This window comes from Onychomys torridus, chromosome 16 (assembly GCF_903995425.1).
Source record: "Onychomys torridus chromosome 16, mOncTor1.1, whole genome shotgun sequence".
Taxonomy (NCBI): Eukaryota; Metazoa; Chordata; class Mammalia; order Rodentia; family Cricetidae; genus Onychomys; species Onychomys torridus.
Window position 1 is genome coordinate 60032038 of NC_050458.1, and position 21512 is coordinate 60053549.

The following is a 21512-nucleotide window of genomic DNA, read 5'->3' on the forward strand; positions in this document are numbered from 1 at the left end:
CACTTCCAGTTACCTATGAGTCAAAATGTAGGAACCTCAGCTACTTCTCCTGCACCCTGTCTGCCTGCAGGCCACCCTATTGCATCATGATAAAAGACTAAACTTCTGAAAGTGTAAGCCACCCCAATTAAATGTCTTTCCTTTACAAGAGTTGTTGTGGTCATGGTGTCTCTTCACAGCAATAGAAACCCCAAGATACTTACTTTTAAAAATCTCTAATGTAGGTAATAGCTAGTTCAGAAGAAACTGTGAAGATTGAGGTTAGGTATAAAGGGCACAGACAATAAGAAGTTAAGGTCACAGTTAAACCACAGGACTGGCTTCCAGCCTCTCTCTATGTGCGCAAAGTCCTTGGCTGCTATACAAAGCTACTTAGAGTCACTCTGGGAATGTCTGCATAGAGACTCCAAGTTCAGGGATAACTGAAGCAGGCCAGACATTCTGGTAGCTATTTTTGCCTCAGTATGGAATATGTCATTGCCACATTAATATAATGCCAGTATAGGTTTTTACAATTTCCTTATGTGACTGTTAAATAGATGGATGATACGTAGGACTGGACATGGCCACTATTCCCCTGAGTTCTGGACCACTGTCTTCACATTAGGGAAAGGGTATAAGTAGCCAGTATTCAGACCTCTAATCTGAACCAGCACAAAGTGTTATTCCCTGGAAACCCAATCACCAGAATGTTGAGATACAAAGTTTCACAGGGAACCTTTGTAGGTCTGGAAATAGTGGTGGAGAAATGCCAGAGGACAGACATTTTTGGATAGTTGCTGCATCAGCAGCATCTGATTTTGATCCAGTAAATTCCATGGTAATCAACTCCTCAAAATCTGTATACTCAAGCATGTTAACCAGGTTAATTCATATACAAAACACATTTGGTGGATTCAGATGTCGGAAATGACGCTCTTCATTTATCCAACATATAAAAAATGTTACTCCTTTGTATCAGAGATCATATAATTATCCACTGAACGTTGAAAACAATTCTTTATAGGCCCATCTGAAACAGGAGACCTAGGCAGGCGAGACCGTGGTGAGTACAGCCTGAGTACTCCAGCAAGATCTTGTACTAAGGTGTGCGCCTCCCAAGTAGAGCAGGTCATTTTCTGTCCCACACGATGACTGGGCAGTAGTTTTGCTAAACCACATGAGCCTGTAAATGCAGGAGGGGCCCAGCACACAGGACCACTCCTACAGGGGGACCGATGAGAAAGCCATGTGACATACAATCACCACTGGCAGATTCCTCTTGGGAAAAAGGCAGTTTCTGAGGTCACCTGCTGTGAGACTCCTTAACTTACAGCAACCGAGTGGCCACTCGGATGATCTCAGCCTGGGACACTTTTGGGTTAGTGCTGATGTGTGATTCTCATCTGACGGACCCTGTCATTCTGCTGTCATAAGCAGCATGCATAACAAACGGTCTTTAAGACAAATTTTGAGGCTTCTAGCATTAGTATCCATCCGAAGCAATAAATTTGAGGTGCATTTAATTGAACAATTTAGGAATAAATGCTTCAAGCATTTTCCAATGAATAATAATGAATGAACCTGGGTCATTTTTTTAATGTCTCAAATGTAAATGCAGACAGTAGTGGATCCTAGGATCCTAGTAGTGGATCCATAACCTTGAACTCTATGCTTTAATGTAGTCAGAGCTTCCAGTAAAAATGTGCTCTGAATGAGCAATAAGAATTACTAAGTCATGAAAGCCTGGGCTATTCCATGCATCTTTCTGCAAAAGCCCAATATATACCTAATTGTAATAGCTGCAAAACCTCCTTAGAGTGACTTCAGGGAATCACTCTCGGTGAATATGCATCACCGATGTTTCTCCACTTCCCCTCCCTCAGCTTCCTTATTAACAGTGCCATGGTTTGAGAACCTACTTGAAACCTGAAGCATTATTTTTCTCATGAGTTACTTTATGTAGCCGGGTAAAAATCTATTTTGTAGATGAAATGATAGTCCTACCTGTCTCACAGCTGGGTCCGGTGAAGCCTTGTGGGCATGCACACACGTTGGCAGCAATGCAGGCACCTCCGTTTCTACAGCCATCTTTGCAGAAAGCTACAATAATCCAGATACACGAATACATCAGACAAGCAATGTCAGACCCATGGCAGAAAGCTACAATAATCCAGATACATGAATAAATTAGACAAGCAGCGTCACAGACGTGGTTGTCATTGTGTTGTAAGTAAGCCACTCCATAATCTCTATGCCCAGCTTTTCTTTATTCCCTTGCAGAAGTAACATCAAGTGACAAAAGATACTGTGATTTCATCAAGATACAGTATTTTCTACACATGAGAGAAACTCAGTATGAGTTTGGAAACAGTTTCTCACAGTAGGGAAATAGTTTGCCTGAAACATGACAAAACGCAGCAAGCTTCCATAGAAAAAGAGCATTACAGTTTGTATTGTATTCTGCCGTAAAAATCACATTTGAAAACAAACATTGAAAAGTGGGTGCCATTCTAGATGAGGCAAAGCATGAGAGAATGAGAAGAGAAAATGGGAAATGATGTGCTCCTGAGGCTCTGGGCCATCAACATATTGGCTAAAGTGCTAAGACACCAGGGAAGCATCTTGGCCTTCTGTAAGTTCTAAGATGGTCTTGCTGACTTAGAAACACCCAACTGTCAGAACCATTTGCCCCAATGGCCTTCTGGGAGAGTGGCATTCACTGGCTAAGGAGAAATTCTATCTGTTGGTGTCTATACCTGCTCATAAATTCCTGAGTTACCTATAGTTTATGATCTTCTTTTCATATCAGAGAGGAATCAGAATCAAGCAGAAATAAGAGGAGGGAGCATTGCGGCCCAACAGCTCCATACCAGATGTTTTGAAGGAAATGCTAAGGGTTTAGTTATATTATTTGTTTATTTTCTAAGCAAATTCTTGTGCAATTTTTACTCCAAAAGGAGAAGACCTTCTTTATGATGATCTACATGAAGATGCATGAAGTTATGAATACCAATGCAACCCACAGACCACTGCAAAACAGGCCTTATGACCCGTTCCTGGACGTGGTCTTTCCTTCTCTCAAACCTACTCCCACAGTAAGTCTACTCTACTGAATGTCCAGGTAAAAGGTACCTTAGACTTGAAAGGTAGGCAGCTTGGGAGACTCAAATGTCTACATTATACAAATCAATTGAACTAAGGAATATGAACTTTATCCTATGGGATTGGGTAGTTTCAAAAATACCTCTTCATTTCCCGTGCGAAGAAGGATATGCGCTCACCTGGGGAAGAAGGCTTGGAGGACTATGAGGTAGTAAATGGCAACAAACTACAGCTACAATGTCCACTAATAGAAACTGAAGTCCAAGGTGGACACTTAGGGGAATTGTCAACTAACACTGGAAAAGTGGCTAACACAAGAAACCAAAGCACACACCAAGCCAGGGTGCATAAATCATATCAATCCCACAGTGACAGAAACTTGAGAAAGAAAGCATAAGAAATGGGGTGCTTTTTCAAGGGGGATTAACAGTGTTATACATGAGTAGGTCATGCTTCCAGAAAAGTCGCTATCATGATACATTCATGTTTGGGCTCCAAAACAAAACGCCCGAGGCTGAAATACTGGTAAACTGAATGAAAAGAAAGGTTCAAAGAAGCTGAAAACAGAGGTCTAAAGAAGAAGAAGAGTGTGCACATGAGAAGGGGAGGTACAGAGGAATGGCCACAGAAGCTTTCTACCTTTGCATATGGTTCCATTTCCAGTGTAGCCAGGCTTGCAGACACAGTTGTGTCCTCCAACGGTGTTAAAGCATAAAGCATTTTCATCGCAATTGTGTTGATTTGTGATGCACTCATCATGTTCTGAAATTGAGAATATAATTTTGTTACTCAATGATAGTTTTCAAAGATACCATACTTTAAATACATCAGCGTCTTGGTTGGAATATAGCAATTGTTCTCACCATAGACAGAGACAAATTACAAACTAAAGACAGCCTCAGATTGTTTCAAATTTTGAAGTATGATGTACACATGTAGTTTCTATTTTTAATTATTCAGTTCAAAAATAGCTGAAAAACAGTCTAACCAATGGCAGGATAGAATAGACATGCTCAGAGGCACATGACAAAGTCAGCTCTGTGTAACCTCTGTGATTTACACTTAGGGAATTATCCTTATAAAGTAAGTCTGCATGCCACTTAACTTTTCCTTGTAATATGTGATTCGTAATAAGGAAGAATGGAAAATTGTTTTACTCTTGTGGTAGTTTGAATGTAATTGATCCTCATAATCTCTTAGGGTATGGCACTATAAGGAGGTGTGGCTCTATTGGAGTGGGTGTGGCCTTGATGGAAGAAGTGTGTCACTGTGGGGGTGGGCTTTGAGGTTTCCTATGCTCAGGATACCACCCACTGTCTCAGTCAACTTCCTGTTCTCTGCAAGCCAAGATGTAGCCAGCACCACATCTGCCTGCATGCCATCATGCTCCTTGCCATGATAATAATGGACTGAAACTCTGAAACTGTAAGCGAGCCACATCAATTAAATGTTTTCCTTATAAGAGTTGCTGTGGTCATGGTGTCTCTTCACAGCAATAGAAACCCTAACTGAGACACTCTAAAAGTTTTGGCCTGCAGGATAACAGGGCTGACACTCTGGGAGTTGGATGCCACCAATTCCCATCTGAAGCAGCACTTGCCAACATAAAGATTGTCTTGCACTGCTTTGAGGAGACCTTCAATGTCCTCTCTCCACAAAGGAAGCACCCTCTGTCTGTTTGATAAGCAGATTTATTTTCCCAATACATGTGTCTAATGTGTGCAAATATACTTAAGACACATAGCCTACATGATGTGCCCTTCAGCTGGGAGCAGCTGGTTACTTTTCAAAGTCCTCAATCATTTGATCCCTTTTTGCACTCTTGTGAGAGAGGCAGACCAGATCACAATACCAAGGATAAGGCAATTGTGACTTAAATGATAATGCATCTTGCCTGAGTTCTAAGAGTATTAGGTAACTTCAGATTTTGAGCATTCGGCAAAAATATAGAAGTTAATAATAAATGAAAGAAGGTGTGTAGGGGAAGAGATCTACTATCAAAAACAACTTGTGCAAGAAATAGAAGACAGGCACACAGATTAGTTTAGGTCCCTAAACTATTTATTATTTGGATTTCTTTCATATCACTGTTTGCTCTTCATTTTAGAACTCTGTATCCAGGGCATTTTAACACTAACAGCTGTAACTTCAATAATTCTGCTTTGGTATATACGGTTGAGAGTATACTATGTGACTAATGGACTTCCTGTGTTTTATTTTTTAAATATGCATTAACATTCCACTATGATCTCATGACTGGTATTATAAGGAAGCCCAATTATGATCATTTTAACTCTAGCCCTGAAATAAAACTTTTAGAAATTATTCCCAATAAATCCATTAGAGAACACAAGAATTAATTAATTAATTAAGAATTACAGCAATGGATATGTTATTTTTAAGTTCCAAACAAAATTATTCAAATACTAAGCTCCAGCTCTTTGTTGTTCTCTAAGATCAGAATGTCTCACAGCTGTCTGAGCCTGTGCCCACCATCTATCTGTAGCATAGGAAAAGTGCAAGGCTCCACAGAGGACTTGCACTTTGGCATTCACAAAATGACCCAGGGGCCAGGAGAGGCAGCCACCTTCCTCTGGGCTCTTCTAGCTGAAATGATAGGAATATATGTTCTAAAGTTTGTGCCTGCTGTCAGGTTTCTTCTCAGCACTATTGGAAGAACCACAATTAATCTATACATCTGTGTGGGGACAAGCATATACCCTTCAAAGCTACTGAGGAGTTAAATACTACTGCCATCCCGTCCATCTTGTCCTCTTTGTTATCTCATGATCACTGTGTAGAGGACAGGCCTAACAGGGTCTGCTTAGAATCCAGAATGGAATGTGCTACAAATATTAAATAACCACCAAATGAAACAATCTGGGTTACTCTTTTTTCATTTATTCATGGTTTCTGAGAGGAGGGTGTGTGCTCCCAGGCAATTCAAAGGCAGAGACAGTTTTTCTAGTATCTGAACATGCCTTGACAATCATGTCTGGCAGTACCTAAGGTACCCTGCTCCTCAGGTTCTCCTGGAAAATGCTAGCCATCCTTAGAGATCACACTAAAGTGCCAGGCCCTTTGTGAAAACATCTTCCTGTCTTCTGCCTGCAAAATCAGGGTTCCTGTTGGTCTGAGACCCACATCCCAGACTCTGCTGCTCTCTTTTATTATACATAGCTACCTCTCCCCATTCTTCTAATCTCAACCCCACTCTGGCATAGTAAATATTTATACAACAGTGCTTTTCCTTTGGATTTCATTTCATAATTTAAGAGAATGTTTCTTGAGATACACAGGTGGATAGATAGAATGTTTCTTGAGATATTGAGATATACAAAGAGATAACATGTATTTATACACACATATATATCTATATATCTACATATCTACATACATACATATATATATATATATATATGTATGTATGGAGAGAGAGAGAGAGAGAGAGAGAGAGAGAGAGAGAGAGAGAGAGAGATTCCTTCAAATGCAGATGTCACATAAAACAATAATACATTTGTATTCATCACTAACTTAACTTTGCCAGGTTGATATATTACTATTGTATCCATCTTTAAACAGCTTACGGTTTAGTTGGTTGGGAAGGCAGAAAACATACACATGGTTGACATCATGAGATGTACCAAAGCAGAGAAGTAAAGACACTTACAGATGGTCATGAGATGGGAGAGGGGATAGTTATACTCTTGTCCAGGTAGAGGTCCAAGTTCATGGAAAACAGGGTATTTGACATGAACTTTTCTTTACATATATTGGGGTGTGGAATCACAGATTCTAAATTACAATGGCATCTATCCACTTGGATTCTTTTGTTTTTGGAACATTGACACTCTTAAAGATTTGAATGAGATAGAATGATTCTTGATAACCACAGTATGAGTCAGTGCTTACTACAAGCCACATAATTTGTAAAAAAACTTAATTCTCGCATTAGTTGGAAATTATGTATCATTATTTTTTAAAAAGTTAAATTTGCCCTGTAGTGGTTAAATAATATACCCAAGATTACAGGTTTAGCAGCTGTTAGAATTGTGAAACAAAATATCTGACTCCAAAAGCCAAAAAAAAAAGTTGCTTGCTAAGTAATAGAATTAACTCATGTATTCTATGAGCATATTTTTTCAAATCTTTCTTATAGTATCCTTTATAGTTTTCTTTGATTTTTTAAATTTTAAGTAATTTTATTAAAACATTAATATAAAGAACTTGCAAATTAAAAACATCACACCAGACCCAAAGCCTACACATTTCATTAAACTACTATATGGTTAGTCTAGCCATTTTGAAGCTATGGAGTTTTACATTATATTTTACACTTTCACTACCAAATGAAGTTTTATGCATTTATCCACCACCAAAAGTAGAAAAGTCCATGGCAGAATTAGAACTAGGAAAACAATTGCTTTATATTCTCTTTTATGACTCAATTGTCTATTATCTGCATTCCACGGATTTTACATGTGTGTATATAAAGTTTACAGTGTACATAAAGGTTAATGTCTTTCTGGGTGTGTACACAGTCGTCTACTGCTTTACAATGAGAAACCATCATTTCATCACTGCATTTCCACCACACTTTCAACCCTGTCTGGTAAAGCCTTATGAGAATTACAGAGCTTCCCAGGACTGAAGTAACATTCCGTGCATAGTGATATCCTCATTTTATAAGACTGGAAGACATTTTAAAAGAAAAGTAAGGTACATAAAATGGTCAAGCTCAATTGCCTTCAATGCAAGGTAGTCAGCTCATAGAAGTCCATGGAAAAGTGTACAGTCATCTGAGAAATTTGTGAAAATAGATAGCATCAAGACACAAGCTTAGATAGTTGGTTTACTTCAACCATCAATGCTGTCTAGGGGATTTCCTCTTATGCTTCTGCAGACCATATTGCAATGGTTAAGAAAGCAACAGGTTCTACAGAAACTCCACTTCTCCCACCCTCTCCTGTTGCCCCAGTGTTGTTCTACACCACACACACACACACACACACACACACACACACACACACACACACGCCAAAGCAAGCAGGTAGTTCTTTGCACTAATTGGTGGAGAGTCTCAAAACAACTGAGACCATGCTTTATTGAAAACAACTCACAACTATCAAGTAGCCAGATGAAACGTACCCAGTCTATTCTACCAATTCAGATCTTTGAACTTGTGTACCACTTCATAGTATCAGCATGAGATAATCATCCTACTATCGATCTTTTCAAGAGGGATATAATCTGAGTTTGAACAACATTCTGTGTTACAACATAATGATTTCTAGATGACTCGGGGTGTCTAGGGAAAAAGACAAAAACTAGGATTCGTTCATCCCCTCCTCTGCCTCCCTCCTTAACTTCTGCACAGATACTTAGTGAATTTGATTTCTACCACCAGAAGAACATAAATTTGCCCATGGTTAAAACATCTGTGTCCTACTATCACTGACACTTGTGGGACATTGCTATGGTACGTTAGATGATCTCAAACATCTACAGTGAATTGTGCTGCATTGTGACCATAACACAAGGTGAAGGGCAGAAAAGAAACATTAGAAAACTACAAGCTATTGTAATGAGCAGCAGCAGGGAGGCAGCGTGGGCAGTAGTGCATGTTCTGGTTCTCAAACCGGCTTGGTTGCAGACAACTTCTCTGGATTTAAATGGAAGAATTACAACTTCCACAAGAGACCTATTATAAAAAAAACAGGGGAAATGCAATGACTGTAGCACATGACAAATACTTACTTGTTATCTGGTATTTATTTATTTATTTATTGTTTGTTTGTTTGTTTGTTTATTTGCCTTCATTAAGTCATGTCTTGCTTTTTCTATTTCAGTTCTGTTGGGGAAAAAAAACTAAATATTTTTTAGAAATTGCTCTCTTTATAGACTTTTCAGAACTGAAATACATTTTGTGTATTTTCCAGAATGCTTCCACTTTCAGTGGTGGCAAGGGACAAATACTGTCAGAGTGATGAAAAATTGCTCATTTTGTTTCTTAGGGTTGCTTATTTCATTTGCTCTATATTACAGAAAAAATAGGACTCACATCATTTTAACAGAAATCTACTTTTAATGCAGTTAAAGTAATTGCAAGAAATCCCCCTCTGAAGCTTGCTTGGGTCCCACTCACATTTTTTGTTCACGATTGAGTTTCCTGCTCACTGACCAGTAGTGACTTCTGGCTCTTCTTCAGTGTGCTTGGCAACCAGGAGTTTGTTCAGAATACCTCCTCTGCCACGCTTAGTTTGGCGCCTTCTGTATTTTTTACTGTTATGTCCACCTCCTTAACTAGCCCTTATTTGACCAAGTATCCCAAAGAAAGCACCTCTGATGATCTTTTCACCCTCGAGCAACACCACAGGAAATCCAAACTGGCTTAATGACAGTGTTTTGTTTCCTTCTGTTCCACGAAATCAGCATCATTTGACACACTGTGGGGCGACAGATCTCTTGTAACTGTCTGCCAAATAATTGGGTATTGGTGAAATTATTATGGTCACTCCACGTAGTTAAAAGGGAGGTTTATTTTGTGGGGTAACTTACAAATGAAGGGATACGTTGTAGGGTCTGGCAAAGGTATGGCACAGTCCCTGCACATTCAGCACCAAGAACTGCACAGGAAAACATGCAAGCCATGAGGAGAAAACATCCCCAGGCTTCTGCTCTCTACTTCTTCTCTACTGCCACATCCAGGAAGTGAGCACAGCACTTCAGTGCACCTTTGTTGGCAGTTCTTGTCTCCACTCTTCATCTCCATTGTACCCTTGGCAACTATCAAATGTTGGCACTCAGCCGCTCTTGCCTGGTGCAACAGTCTTGTGAACAGTCTGCACCGTCTCCAGGTGGGCAGACCTCCACACGTTGCAAGATGACTTTTCATAACACCCTCTCCCTCCCGGCTTCACGCCCTTTCATTTCACTCTACTACTCCCTTTCAATTCAGTCTTTAACAACACACTGCGCTTTGTTACAACCACCAGGGCACTGCCAACCTCCTGAGACTTTCACTGTGGCCTTTCTTCTAAGAAGACCACACACACACACACACACACACACACACACACACACACACACACACGGCATTATTCTACTAGTGAGTCACTGACTGAGGTTCTGCTAAAGCCACGAAAGTGAACAGGTCCTTTGATGCCTATACACATGCAGTGGTCTGTTAGAAGCCTTCATCTGTGCTCCATGGCTGATCTCTACTCAGATCAACAATGTCTTCTTCAGAAACCTTGCCCAAACCTCCCAGTCCAATTGATCCTACGTGTTGCCATTTGAAAAAGAAGAGCCTTTACTAAGCTAGAGAGATGTCTATCTACAGAGGGGGAAATCACTGGCATCTGACCTCACATAAACCACAGCAACAGCCTCCTGCCCTGCTTTAGGAACTTGATACCTTTTTCTGTTGTAACATCGACAGGTAGGATTAGAGGATATGATCAACAAACCATGCCAAAAAAAGCGCATCAGAACAAAATCCAGTGTAAGAGGGAACTTCTGAGATATAAAAGTACAACCCTCTGACCTAGACTCTTAGAAGATTGCCAGATTTGCATCAAAAACCATATTCTGACATTTATGTCCCAATTAAAATAGAATAGTTCTTCATACTTTTAGAAGGACATTTCTGTGAGCCAAACAAACAAACAAACAATCCTCATTGGGGATTTTGCTTTAGTGTGAACCCTGCTGCATGACTCCTGTTTCCTACAGCAGTTTTCCTGAGCCTCCACTACAGCAAGATTCAAAACACTGTACCACTTTCCGTTCCAAAAGATTGCATGTATTGTTCTTTGATACACTTGTATAAACATGAGGAGCAAAACACTGTTTGTGGACTTTTATTTCAATCTTCTGTGCACACTGTGAGTTACAGGGCTTAACTTTTTCTGATGTTTTTATACTAGTATCTTAGTATCCACCACTATGTCTAATTGGAATCATGTGATATTCTGTTTGTTATGAGTTAGGGTTTCTCATATGTCAGTAATAGGTAAAGTGGTTGACGAAAATCCCTGTGTTCATGATATTTGTAGATCGTACTGCCTCGGATACAATAAACACAAGTATAACTTTTTATATGTGTACATACACACTTGATGTATTTGCATATATAGGTATATATGATATAAACACACACATATATATTATATATGTCATGTACGTATGTTATATAGGTGTTTGTTATGTATGTTATATATGTGCACATATGTACATGCACATTACTATGTGTAAGTATGTACAACTTACCAGCACTAGAGACAGACAGAGAAAGTGATGTTGGAGGCTGGTTTACTCCCATGCTTTGTTCTGTGTTTGAGTTTTAAGAATCAACCTAGGAAGGTGACACTCTTTCTGTTGTCTTGAAAGCCACTCTTTCAGATTCAGTGAGTATTCTCTTCTTTGATAATATAATATGGCTGAAGGGCCTCTTGGTTTCATTTTTTTTGCAATTTAAAATGCCTTTTACTCTAAACCTCATTCGGATCCACTCACATTTACTTAATGAGATTCCTTCCATTGCAGTAATTCTCTCCTCACTTTTCCTCACAGAGGGGATCCTTGTCCTCAAGAACCACTGCAAGTTTTCAGAGGAACCTGAGGAGCGCTCTAAGTGGCCAACGCCTCACTCATTCCCCCTGAGAAGTGTGTGCCAGCCCACAAGGAGCTGACTCTCCATGTCTCCTGATGTCCACCGTTCTTCCTTGAGTCCTTGGCCTCAGGAAACACAGTCACATGGTTGCTTAGATATTACTAGAAACCTCAAAAGAGGTGTAGCCTGGGGTGACAGCAAAGGACTCTGTTTCCTCCTCTGCTTCTCCTTATGGCTTTACAACTGCAAGGCTCCCTTACACCTTCTCCTGCTCATTCTTTCATTACTCACCCATGACATGAATGACACATGAAAAGTTGTAAATGTGATCTGTTCCCAAAGCAGAAGTGAATATTTTCACTGCAAATGAATAAGAAGGGTGAAAGGGGAGGCAAGAAGCTAAATGGAAAAAAAAAAAATCTCCTTGCCAAAGAACTGCCATCTTGAGTAGATTTCTAGGCTACTCTAGACCAGTTTTACCATGACTTGTTCATGTCCTGCATCCCAGACTTACCTGTCTGTAGGTTTCAGTCCCCATTCTCAACCCCAAGATAAAACCATTAAGTTAATTTAAAAAGATTATTCTGAAAATAAAACTTATCTCTTCTAAAAGTTCCAAATCCAATGAAATCAAGGTAGCAAGCAGAATTCCCTGAAAAAGATGAAATCACTCAGCTACACACCATTCAGAATATGCTAAAAAGTGAGCTGCTGACCTCCAAGATTTCTGTTCAGATTAGAAGGCTCTTCCCTTAAATCCCTGTGCTCTTGCCATCACACCCAGCCATTCGTAACTGGGACTCTCTGTCTAACCATATCCTTGGCCAGAATGATTTCTCTCTATCACAGCATAGAACACACTGAATTACAGTTTTTATTTACCTACCAGTATTCATTTAGAAGTTGTGAGCTCTTTGATTATAATAAGGCGGATGTTAAAGAATGGTTATAGGCAAGACATGCCAGGTGGGTATCAGCTAATTCTCCAGTGACATCAATACATCTAAGAAAATGCAGCTTCAAGGATGACCTCTAGTTCCATGTATTAAGAAGATGGCCAGAGTCAAGTCTTCTAGAGGTGCCCTGTGGAATCATCAGTGTTCTGCATGGTGTCTACCTGAGGTTCAGTGCTCCATCCATGTTTATTAAGGGAATAGTGTCACCAATGTAAAATGGTGAATTAGTTTGGTATGATAGCCTGATGTTAGAATAACTCCACACTCCACCTGGGGTGTAGAAGTTCTGAACGCTGAAGACCTCTAAAGAAAGCTTTTCCGTGTATCTGATTTCATTTACCCCTAGACTCTTATCTCTGTCTCCATTCATATCTACCATTGGAAAAAAAAATAAAGTATTCATTGTTGTGTAGTTGTGATAGCCAAACAGAAAAGAAATATATAACATGTTCTCAAAACGCCCCCTGAAATGGATCAGGACCATCACCCTTGTCACCCTAAGGAATTCTGCACTCCCATTTCCTTCATGTTGATCTTGTCCGTGCTACATTGCAAATTTTATTTTACCTAAGATAAAATAAAATCCAAAACTTAACCAGAAAAAAAAAATCCAAAAGCCATTAGAAGAATCTCAGCTGTAACCCTGAGTCTTCTCTAACATCCCTAGGAGTGTGATTATATATACCGATCCATTTGAATATATTTTATGAATATGCAAATGTTCCCCACATCCTTATTTCATTCGGCTGGCAGAATGATCAAAACAAAAGGCACCTCGTGACACCTTCCTGCTGTCTTCCTTGACTTCTCTTCACATCTTGAATAATATCCAAAGTCTTTCCTTGACTAAGGAAGACCCCTGTGCAGCCATGGCCCACCTTCCTCCTCCACTTACACTCACTTCCTGTGTTTTTTGAAACAGGCATTTTGCCATCCTGTTCTTTTTTTTTTTTAATCCACATGTTTTCACAGCTCACTTGTACACTGGTTTTAGGGCTCTGCTCACAGGGTACGCCCGTGTAGAAGGTGTTCTTGGCACACCTTCCCATTTGGAATTCTATTGTCAAAGCCCTTTTCTTTTCTTTCTTTATTTCTTTTTTTTTTCTTGAGACAGGGTTTCTCTTTGTAGCTTTGGAGCCTGTCCTGGAACTCACTCTGTAGCCCAGGCTGGCATCAAACTCACAGAGATCTACCTGCCTCTGCCTCCCAAGTGCTGGGATTAAAGGTGTGCACCACCACCGCCTGGCAAAGCCCTTTTCATATCAATGCATATCAAATAAAAATATTTGGTTGTATATTTGCATCTGTCTTCCATATTAGAATAAAAAAATCCCACTAAAGTAAAAAGCCTAATTTATTTTTAGGTATTTTTGTAGCACCTACAAGAAGGTACCCAGAGCAAAAAAAAACAAAAACAAAAAAAAAAGAAAACAAAAAACAAAGCAAACAAAAAAAGTAGGGTGTGGGTTCAAGAAAACAAACTGGACCCTAAAGGTTAAATCTTTCACCTTTTTTTTTTCTGACCACATGAAAAAACTGAAGCTTAAGAGCATCTGGTGATGTATCCAAGGATCCAAGGTCACAGTTCATGAGTAGCAAAACTGGAACTTAATTAAAGAATTAAAGTCTTACAGATTTCATAACAGCTTTTGATTTTGAGGAAAGCAGAGAAGTCAAGGGATAGCCACACCAGAATCAACTTTATAGAAATTGACTTTTTTTTTTCCCTAGACAAATCTCTCTACAATTCCATAATTGTAAATTCCAAGATTTTAATCTTGGTATATTTTTGTTTTCCTTCCACTCGTGGAGAGTGAGCCCTAGTGTGATTTTGCAAATCCCCAAATGTGAAAGCCAACAGGATGTGACAGCTGGTCTGTCCCATGCTCGTCACTTTCAGTGGTCTGGAACAGGGTAGATGACACAATTACCTGGTGTAATTACTGCTGCTGACAATGTAGTCTCCCCCGGGAGCGCTTTATGAAATTCAAAACTGCTTTTCTTGTCAATCCAATCAAAATCTCTGCACACATATTTTGGGCAGTACTTTGCTGAATAAATGTTTAAAACCTAAATCTAAACGAGCACCTGTGACTTCGTCACATCGTGTGCTGTGCACACATGCTCTGCTTGTCCCTGATGTCCTGCATGGGAGTGGAAATGTTTCCAAGTAAAGCTTTGCTCTCAGTCCATAGTCGTTCTCTCTTCTGAAGAGTCAGAGGAATCCCCAGAGCAAGGCAAGTGCACACACCAAAGCCAAGAGACCTGAGTAAACAAACCTTCCCTGAGGTCTAAGGTCTACAAGGGGGCTACTGCACATCAGACTTGTTCTTTATTTGATTTCAACTACAACACTTGAGAACCCAGACACAAAGGATGCTAATAGCTGATTGCTCTGAGGTTGGCTGTCAGCCAAAAATCCCCACAAGTCATAAGTAGACTGTCTTAATAATTTTTTTTAAAAGGTGCAGAGACTATTGCTTGCAGCTATAATTTCTTTCCCTAGTCTTCACAAAAAAAGAATACAATTGGCCATTGCCATTCCAGACTGGGGTTAGCAGACTAAAGAGCTTAAACCCAGTATGACGCAGCAGCCCACTGGTGAGGAAGTAGAATGAGCTCTTTGGCTGCATACTCCAGAATACACCGTTCTCCTCTGTGCAAAACCGCTGTAGAAATAGAAGTGTATTAGTAAATGGTTGACTTAGCCTTTGCAGATTAAGACTCCTGCTTTCATGGTGCAATAAATTCCTGGAAACCACACCAGAAGGCTGATTATTATTAAATGGAACTAATTGGTCTTTATTGAGTTCACATGTTCTTACACATTTTGGCATCAGCAGCAAAAACCAATGAAAGAATGAGTGAGGAGGTCAACAGTAAAGGACATGTTGTCACAATCCCTGCAGAAGGGGAAATACGGCTGATGCTTAACTAAGCATGCCATGACTGGCTACAGAGGTCCTCACGTGGACCAACTGAACTCACCTCCGCTTTTCATTTCAAATGCTATATTCGTGTTAATAAAATTAGAGGGAATCAGTGCAACTCAGATACTAGGATGGAAATTTGCCATGAATAGTAAAGAGTCCTTTGGCACATCTTATGGTTTTCCACATTAAAGGACACAGGATGCTGTGTTAGCGAACAATATTTTACAACTGGGTTTTATACCACTTCTAGAAGCTAAAGCAAAGGTAAGTCCACGCACCCTCTGCAGACTCAGACCTGGTTGCTATTCCCTGGTTACTACAGACCTATGGCATTCCCACTCTACAGTAGAGGACAGAAGAGCACTTAGCCACAACCACCCACCTACCACACCACATCAAAATGTGTCCTCTTGAGTTCTCACTGAGGTCATTAAATCTATTCCATGAGTCCCAAACCCCTGGTTTCTGCAGACCTATCCTGACCTTGAGATCTGCTGTTTATTAGATGTTAGCATTGCAGTGGTAGCGCATATGTTTCCATGTTGCCATGGTTCACATATTAGGATTCCAAAGTGCCCTTCTTTAAACAGAGAGCTGAGTTCTTGGTTTGTTCATGGCACCCATTCAGCACAGGGCAATGTTCATCCAGCTGTGTGTTTCCTAATCTGCTACCTGCCTTCACTCTACTCTTGGGGGCAAGGTCAGCAGAGCATGAGTGTATGAGTAGCCCTGTGTCTAGTCTCCAATAAATACGAATTAGATGAATATATCCTGCAAAGTAAAAGGCTTTTCCCCATGCATGTCTTTTTTATACGCTTCATCACTCTGAGTTTGAAATTCTATAGGTCTGGAGACTATTGAAGGAGCACTTGAGGGAAAAGAATAATAGCTTTTCTGTTCAGTGTAGAGGAATTATAATATCAGGCTTTTATTTAAATGTAATTACATTTCAAGAGACATGATATTATATAAAGTGTACCTAAATTTGGATACAAAAGAATCCAATAATATAATTTCATTCTACTATATTAATTTTAACCATGAGTGAGGACTATTTCAATATAAATGGCCTAAGTAGTCACTTTCAAACTGAAGCATAAAGGGTGTAATTTTGGCTTCAACGTTTTAACAGAGTCCACTACAAAGGAAAAAAATATCAGGTTAGCAGAGTTTTAACGATTTAAAGGGGCATTTGGAAATCATCTCGGGAGAATTTTAAAATCTTAAATTTATTGTGAACATGCTCTTTATTGATGTGGTTATCTGCTTGACAGAATTATTACAAAGCAGATTGATTTTGGAGGTTTAAAATTAAATAAAGACTATCTTTAGGAACAAGACACAGAATTGTGCTGTCTCCACAGTAATAAATCAGCAGCAAGAGCACCTCCGAAATGTTAGTGGGAAGTTGTTTAGAAATGTACAGGGTTCTACATGTATAACAGTATGGGGTCTCTTGGGATGGGCTCTAAATTTGGGGGGATGCAGGCTCATGCAATAAAGACGGTGTTACTCATCTAACACGCATACATGGGCACCGTTAGCTGGGCCCAGATGGCAGGCCGTGTCTCTGAGTTAAAACACATTTGTTTAGCAACCACACCAGCAGCCCCATCTACAGAGGTTTCCACTCTAATTTATTTAAAGTAGAATAAGAAGTCAAAGATTTGCAGAGAAATCCAGATGAACAACGGTAGATTTTCTCCATATGTTACAGTTTCCTTCCGTCTAATTAAATAACTCTTTTGAGTGACTTGACCTAATCAAGTTTTTAAAGGCAGTATGTGCAATGTTCTATGTAAATATATTTTGCACAGTACCAGCGTATCTGCTAAGAGGGTTGCATTGGCTTAGTTTTTACTGTTCTGGTAAATTTGCATTTTTCTACATTCATAACCACTCCTATACAATTTGTTACCCTGCGGAAATGATATTCCAAAACTGCAAAGGTTGCCAGCTGAAGAGATCCTAAAATAGACCTTTAACTGAGCACATCTCCCATACATAACTGACACAGATCCAATCGTTTCTGTTATGTAACAGCCTGAACTGCTTCAAACAAGACAGTATTTGACAAGTGATTCTGGGGTTTGGTTTTTCTCAAAGGAGAATAGTAAGTAGACTTACACCTATTTTAAAGATTTTTTTCTTTAGCTGTATATGTAACTCACATCCTCATTTGTCTACAAACTTGAAGTTGTAAAAGCAGTCTACCTATTGAAATAGTTTTAATCTTGGCTGATTTTAAGATTGAACATTTTTTTGTACATATAAAAAACTGAGAATACAAAGTATGCAAAAAATAGGAACTGTTGTTTTGTTTTGTTTTGTTTTGTTTTGTTTTGTTGTTTTTGTTTTTCGAGACGGGGTTTCTCTATGTAGTTTTGGTGCCTGTCCTGGATCTCGCTCTGTAGACCAGGCTGGTCTTGAACTCACAGAAATCCCTCTGGCTCTGCCTCCTGAGTGCTGGGATTAAAGGCGTAAGCCACCACCACCCAGCAGGAATTGTTTTAAGTTACAAAATACACATAGACTATTTCAGAAATTGTCAAGCACTTTTAAAAGCTAAGACATTATTAGATGTTGAGAGAAATATAGTTATGTCATTCCGTTTTCAGGTTTACCCTGCTCTGTTGCCCATCTGCTCTGATTTAGATATGATAGGTTGCATTGCTTACAAATCAGTTATAGCACAGATATGTTTTCTGCATTTTCAGGGTCTATAAACATAATGAGGCAAATAGGAATAAAACAAAAAGATATACAAATCAAAGTAAATATTGTGAAAGAAAAAAAATATGTGCATGTTTTAGAAAATGAGAGGGACAGCAATATAAGATTGAGAGCTTTGTGATCTAAAGGAGGGTGTGTTCTTGGCCCAGAAGAAAACAAGTAACAGAGGTGCTGCAGGTCACAGGGAAGAATGTCCAAAGACCTTGTGATGGTTTGCATAGAATATGTATCCCAGCAGCTCCTGTGTTTGAATGCTTCCTACCCAGCTGGGGCTGCATGCAGAGTGGGGAAGCTGTCAATCTTCTGGAGGTAGGACCAGGCTGGAGGAAGTGGGTTGCTGGAGGGCAGGCCTCAAAGGGTTATAGACCAGGCCCATTTTCTCCCCAGACTCTCTGCTTCTTGCTCCAGGAATTTGTGATCAAGGCATCACAGAGTCACCCCTGCCAAGCCTTTCCCAGTGACGAACACTGTCATTATGAACCATGGGGCCCAAGTGAAGCTTTCCTCCTTGAAGTTGTTTCCTCTCAGATGTTGGGTTAAGGCCATGAGAAAAGTAGCTAACATAATCTGGTTGCAAGAAAGCTACAAGTGTCTGAGAAATGAAGAAAAGTAAAAGGTCTCAATGACACAAAGAGGAACCAAATGCATAAAACTTTCAGCAAGATTGGGTCTCAAACTAATCTCAATGTTCAGAACAAAATTGTTATAACAATGAAATATAACTTCAAGGGAAAACCACAGAGACATGAGAATAATCTCATGAGACCCACCCCTGTCTATATTAGTCATGTCTAGTTCATTTTCAGAATTCCTCCAAAGTGCCTCTCTACCCACCACTCCAGCAGCTCTCACTGTGACCTTCAGGTTACAGTGTGAATTGGGCTGCCCAAGACCCTAGCTTCCTCAAAAGTCCTTTGACAGTTCTTTACTCCTCAGTACTCACTCCATCCATCCCTTTTCCTCTACAGTGGCTCTTTCATCCTCCCCTAAACATTTTTTCCTCTCTAAATTTCGGAGCCACCCTTTCCCCTACACACTTAATTAACAAACTCTACCCATGTAATACCTCCTGAGATCACTCCGCAACACCCCCCCCCCATGAAATTCTTCCTTAACTAAACCAATGAAGTTGGGATAATTGTTAAGTTCATTTTCTTCTCTCCAGATATACAAATTCTTTGCTTCTTATGTACTCAGTGGTTATTCACTTGAATCTTTCTGTAATACCACCAGAAAATCCACTCACAAGCATTTTGACATCATAGGTGCCACTCAAGGCTAAATGACCCTTCAGGAATTTAAAGATGAATAAAAGTCTATATAGAAAGATTTATTGTATAAACATTTTCTTTGATCATTAGCCCTTTGACACTACCTGGCTAATGAAAGGAATTTGAAAAACCTATCATTGTATGGAGGATAATGACAGAAAATACATGGCCAGATTGTCATCCACACTGAACTGAGGATTCGAGGTCTCCTGCATATGAAATTCACTTCTGACATCAACTACAGCCACTGGTGTTGATGATATATCCTGTCATGACTCACTGCCTTAAAGGGTTACTGAATGGATTTCAAGACTTTTCAAATGGCCACTGGCTTTACTTCAGCACAATTTAAATGTATGAGACATTATGCATCTGGTACTGTGTGAAGTCCTTCACAGGGTCTCTGATTACTGCCCAACAACTGCACAAGGGAGATGCTCTTTTCCCACCTCTGGTGATGACTATGAAAGTTAAGCCAAGGCCTTTTGTAAGTAAAAACCTGGCCTTTTGTTGCTAAGCAATTAAATAACAAAGCTGAGGTTTGAACCCTAAGCTGTTCCTGCAAATCACTTGTGTCTCTCTGAATTCCCCAAAGGTTTAAGTGCTTAATTTTTCCCTAGCTTTGATAATCAACCTCCCAAACAATTGAAAATGGTAAAAAAATCAGTACATGGGTGATTAGCTTCTGTGTTCTACACTGTTCAGCCATGCTGACATTGTCTTGCTTCAGTTACTATTTTGGTAATGCAGTAGCACAGCACCATGGATCATTAGAAGGAAAGATCTTCTAGATTGTACCTTTAAAGAATACATTTCATATATTGTTCATATAGAAATAGCTGAGGTGGGAAATTTTTTTATAACACATCAAAAAATGGCAACTCTTCCCCAGCATGGAAAAATGACATGGACATTTTCTCCTTAGGGACACTGTCATTTCCAAATAGTTGTTTTTAAATATATACTTTAAATACAATAGACTTAAATATGACCCACTGAGTCTGTTTTTGTTGATTGTGTGTATATGGTGTCAGGGATGGCCACTTTGTATCGGACAACCAATAAGGAGACTCCTCCATAGGAGAGGCTGATTCTCCATCACTCAGCAAACGAGAAACCCAGCCAGCTTCTCAGGGCTAATGGGGTCACAGATCTTAGAAAGGAATCTACTGTCAGTATTCTGATAGCATAATCCTTCACTAGTTTCTAAATTTTATCCTTATGCCTACAGATAATTTGTAGGTACAAATTACGTACATCCCTTCATCAAAGGAGTCCCTCTTTCCAGCAAAGGAGGCCACCTCAGAAAACTACAACTGTATACAACAGGTCGTGGGGTGTCCTCCAGCCCAGCCCTGCATCCACAGCTCAGGGGACATCGGAGAAGAGGAGGGGGAAGGATTCTAAGAGTCAGAACACCAAGAAGTCTGTCCTTAAACAGTCTCCCCTAGAAAGGGCTCCATAAACAGGGCCAGACCAACGGCAATATCAGTGGGCATGCTAACATGGAAGGGAGACGGTTTTTTTTTCACTGGGATTAAAGGTGTGGGCCACCACCACCTAGCCTGAGGCCACTCTTATAAAAGAAAACATTTATGAAACTTGCTTACAGTTTCAGAGGTTAGTCCATTATCATTATGGCAGGGAGCGTGGGGCCATGCAGGCAGATTCTGGAGCTGTAGGTGAGAGCTACATCCTGATCTATAGGTGGAGAGAGAGACTCTAGGCTTGACATGGGTTTTTGAAACCTTAAAGGTCACCTGCAGTGACACACTTCCTCCAGCAAAGCCATACCTCCTAATCCACCTATTAATCCTTACAAATGGTGCCACTCCCTGGTGACTAAGCACGCTAATGAATGAGCCGATGAAGGCCACACTCATTCAAACCGCCATGCTCAGACAAGTTCTGCTCTCTTACT

At 39.9% G+C, this 21512-nt stretch overlaps 1 protein-coding gene across 2 annotated transcripts in view; it reads right to left on the bottom strand.

Annotated features, from left to right (window-relative positions):
• The window catches only part of Nell2 (neural EGFL like 2), a 286357-nt gene that overhangs the window by 69558 nt on the left and 195287 nt on the right, over nucleotides 1-21512 (bottom strand). For both annotated transcript variants that reach the window (XM_036208219.1, XM_036208218.1), the window contains exons 15-16: nucleotides 3724-3846; nucleotides 1987-2082 (exon numbers count right to left, since the gene is read on the bottom strand). In XM_036208219.1, coding sequence (XP_036064112.1) covers nucleotides 1987-2082; nucleotides 3724-3846 — 219 coding nt within the window. The remainder of the gene's footprint in view (nucleotides 1-1986; nucleotides 2083-3723; nucleotides 3847-21512) is intronic.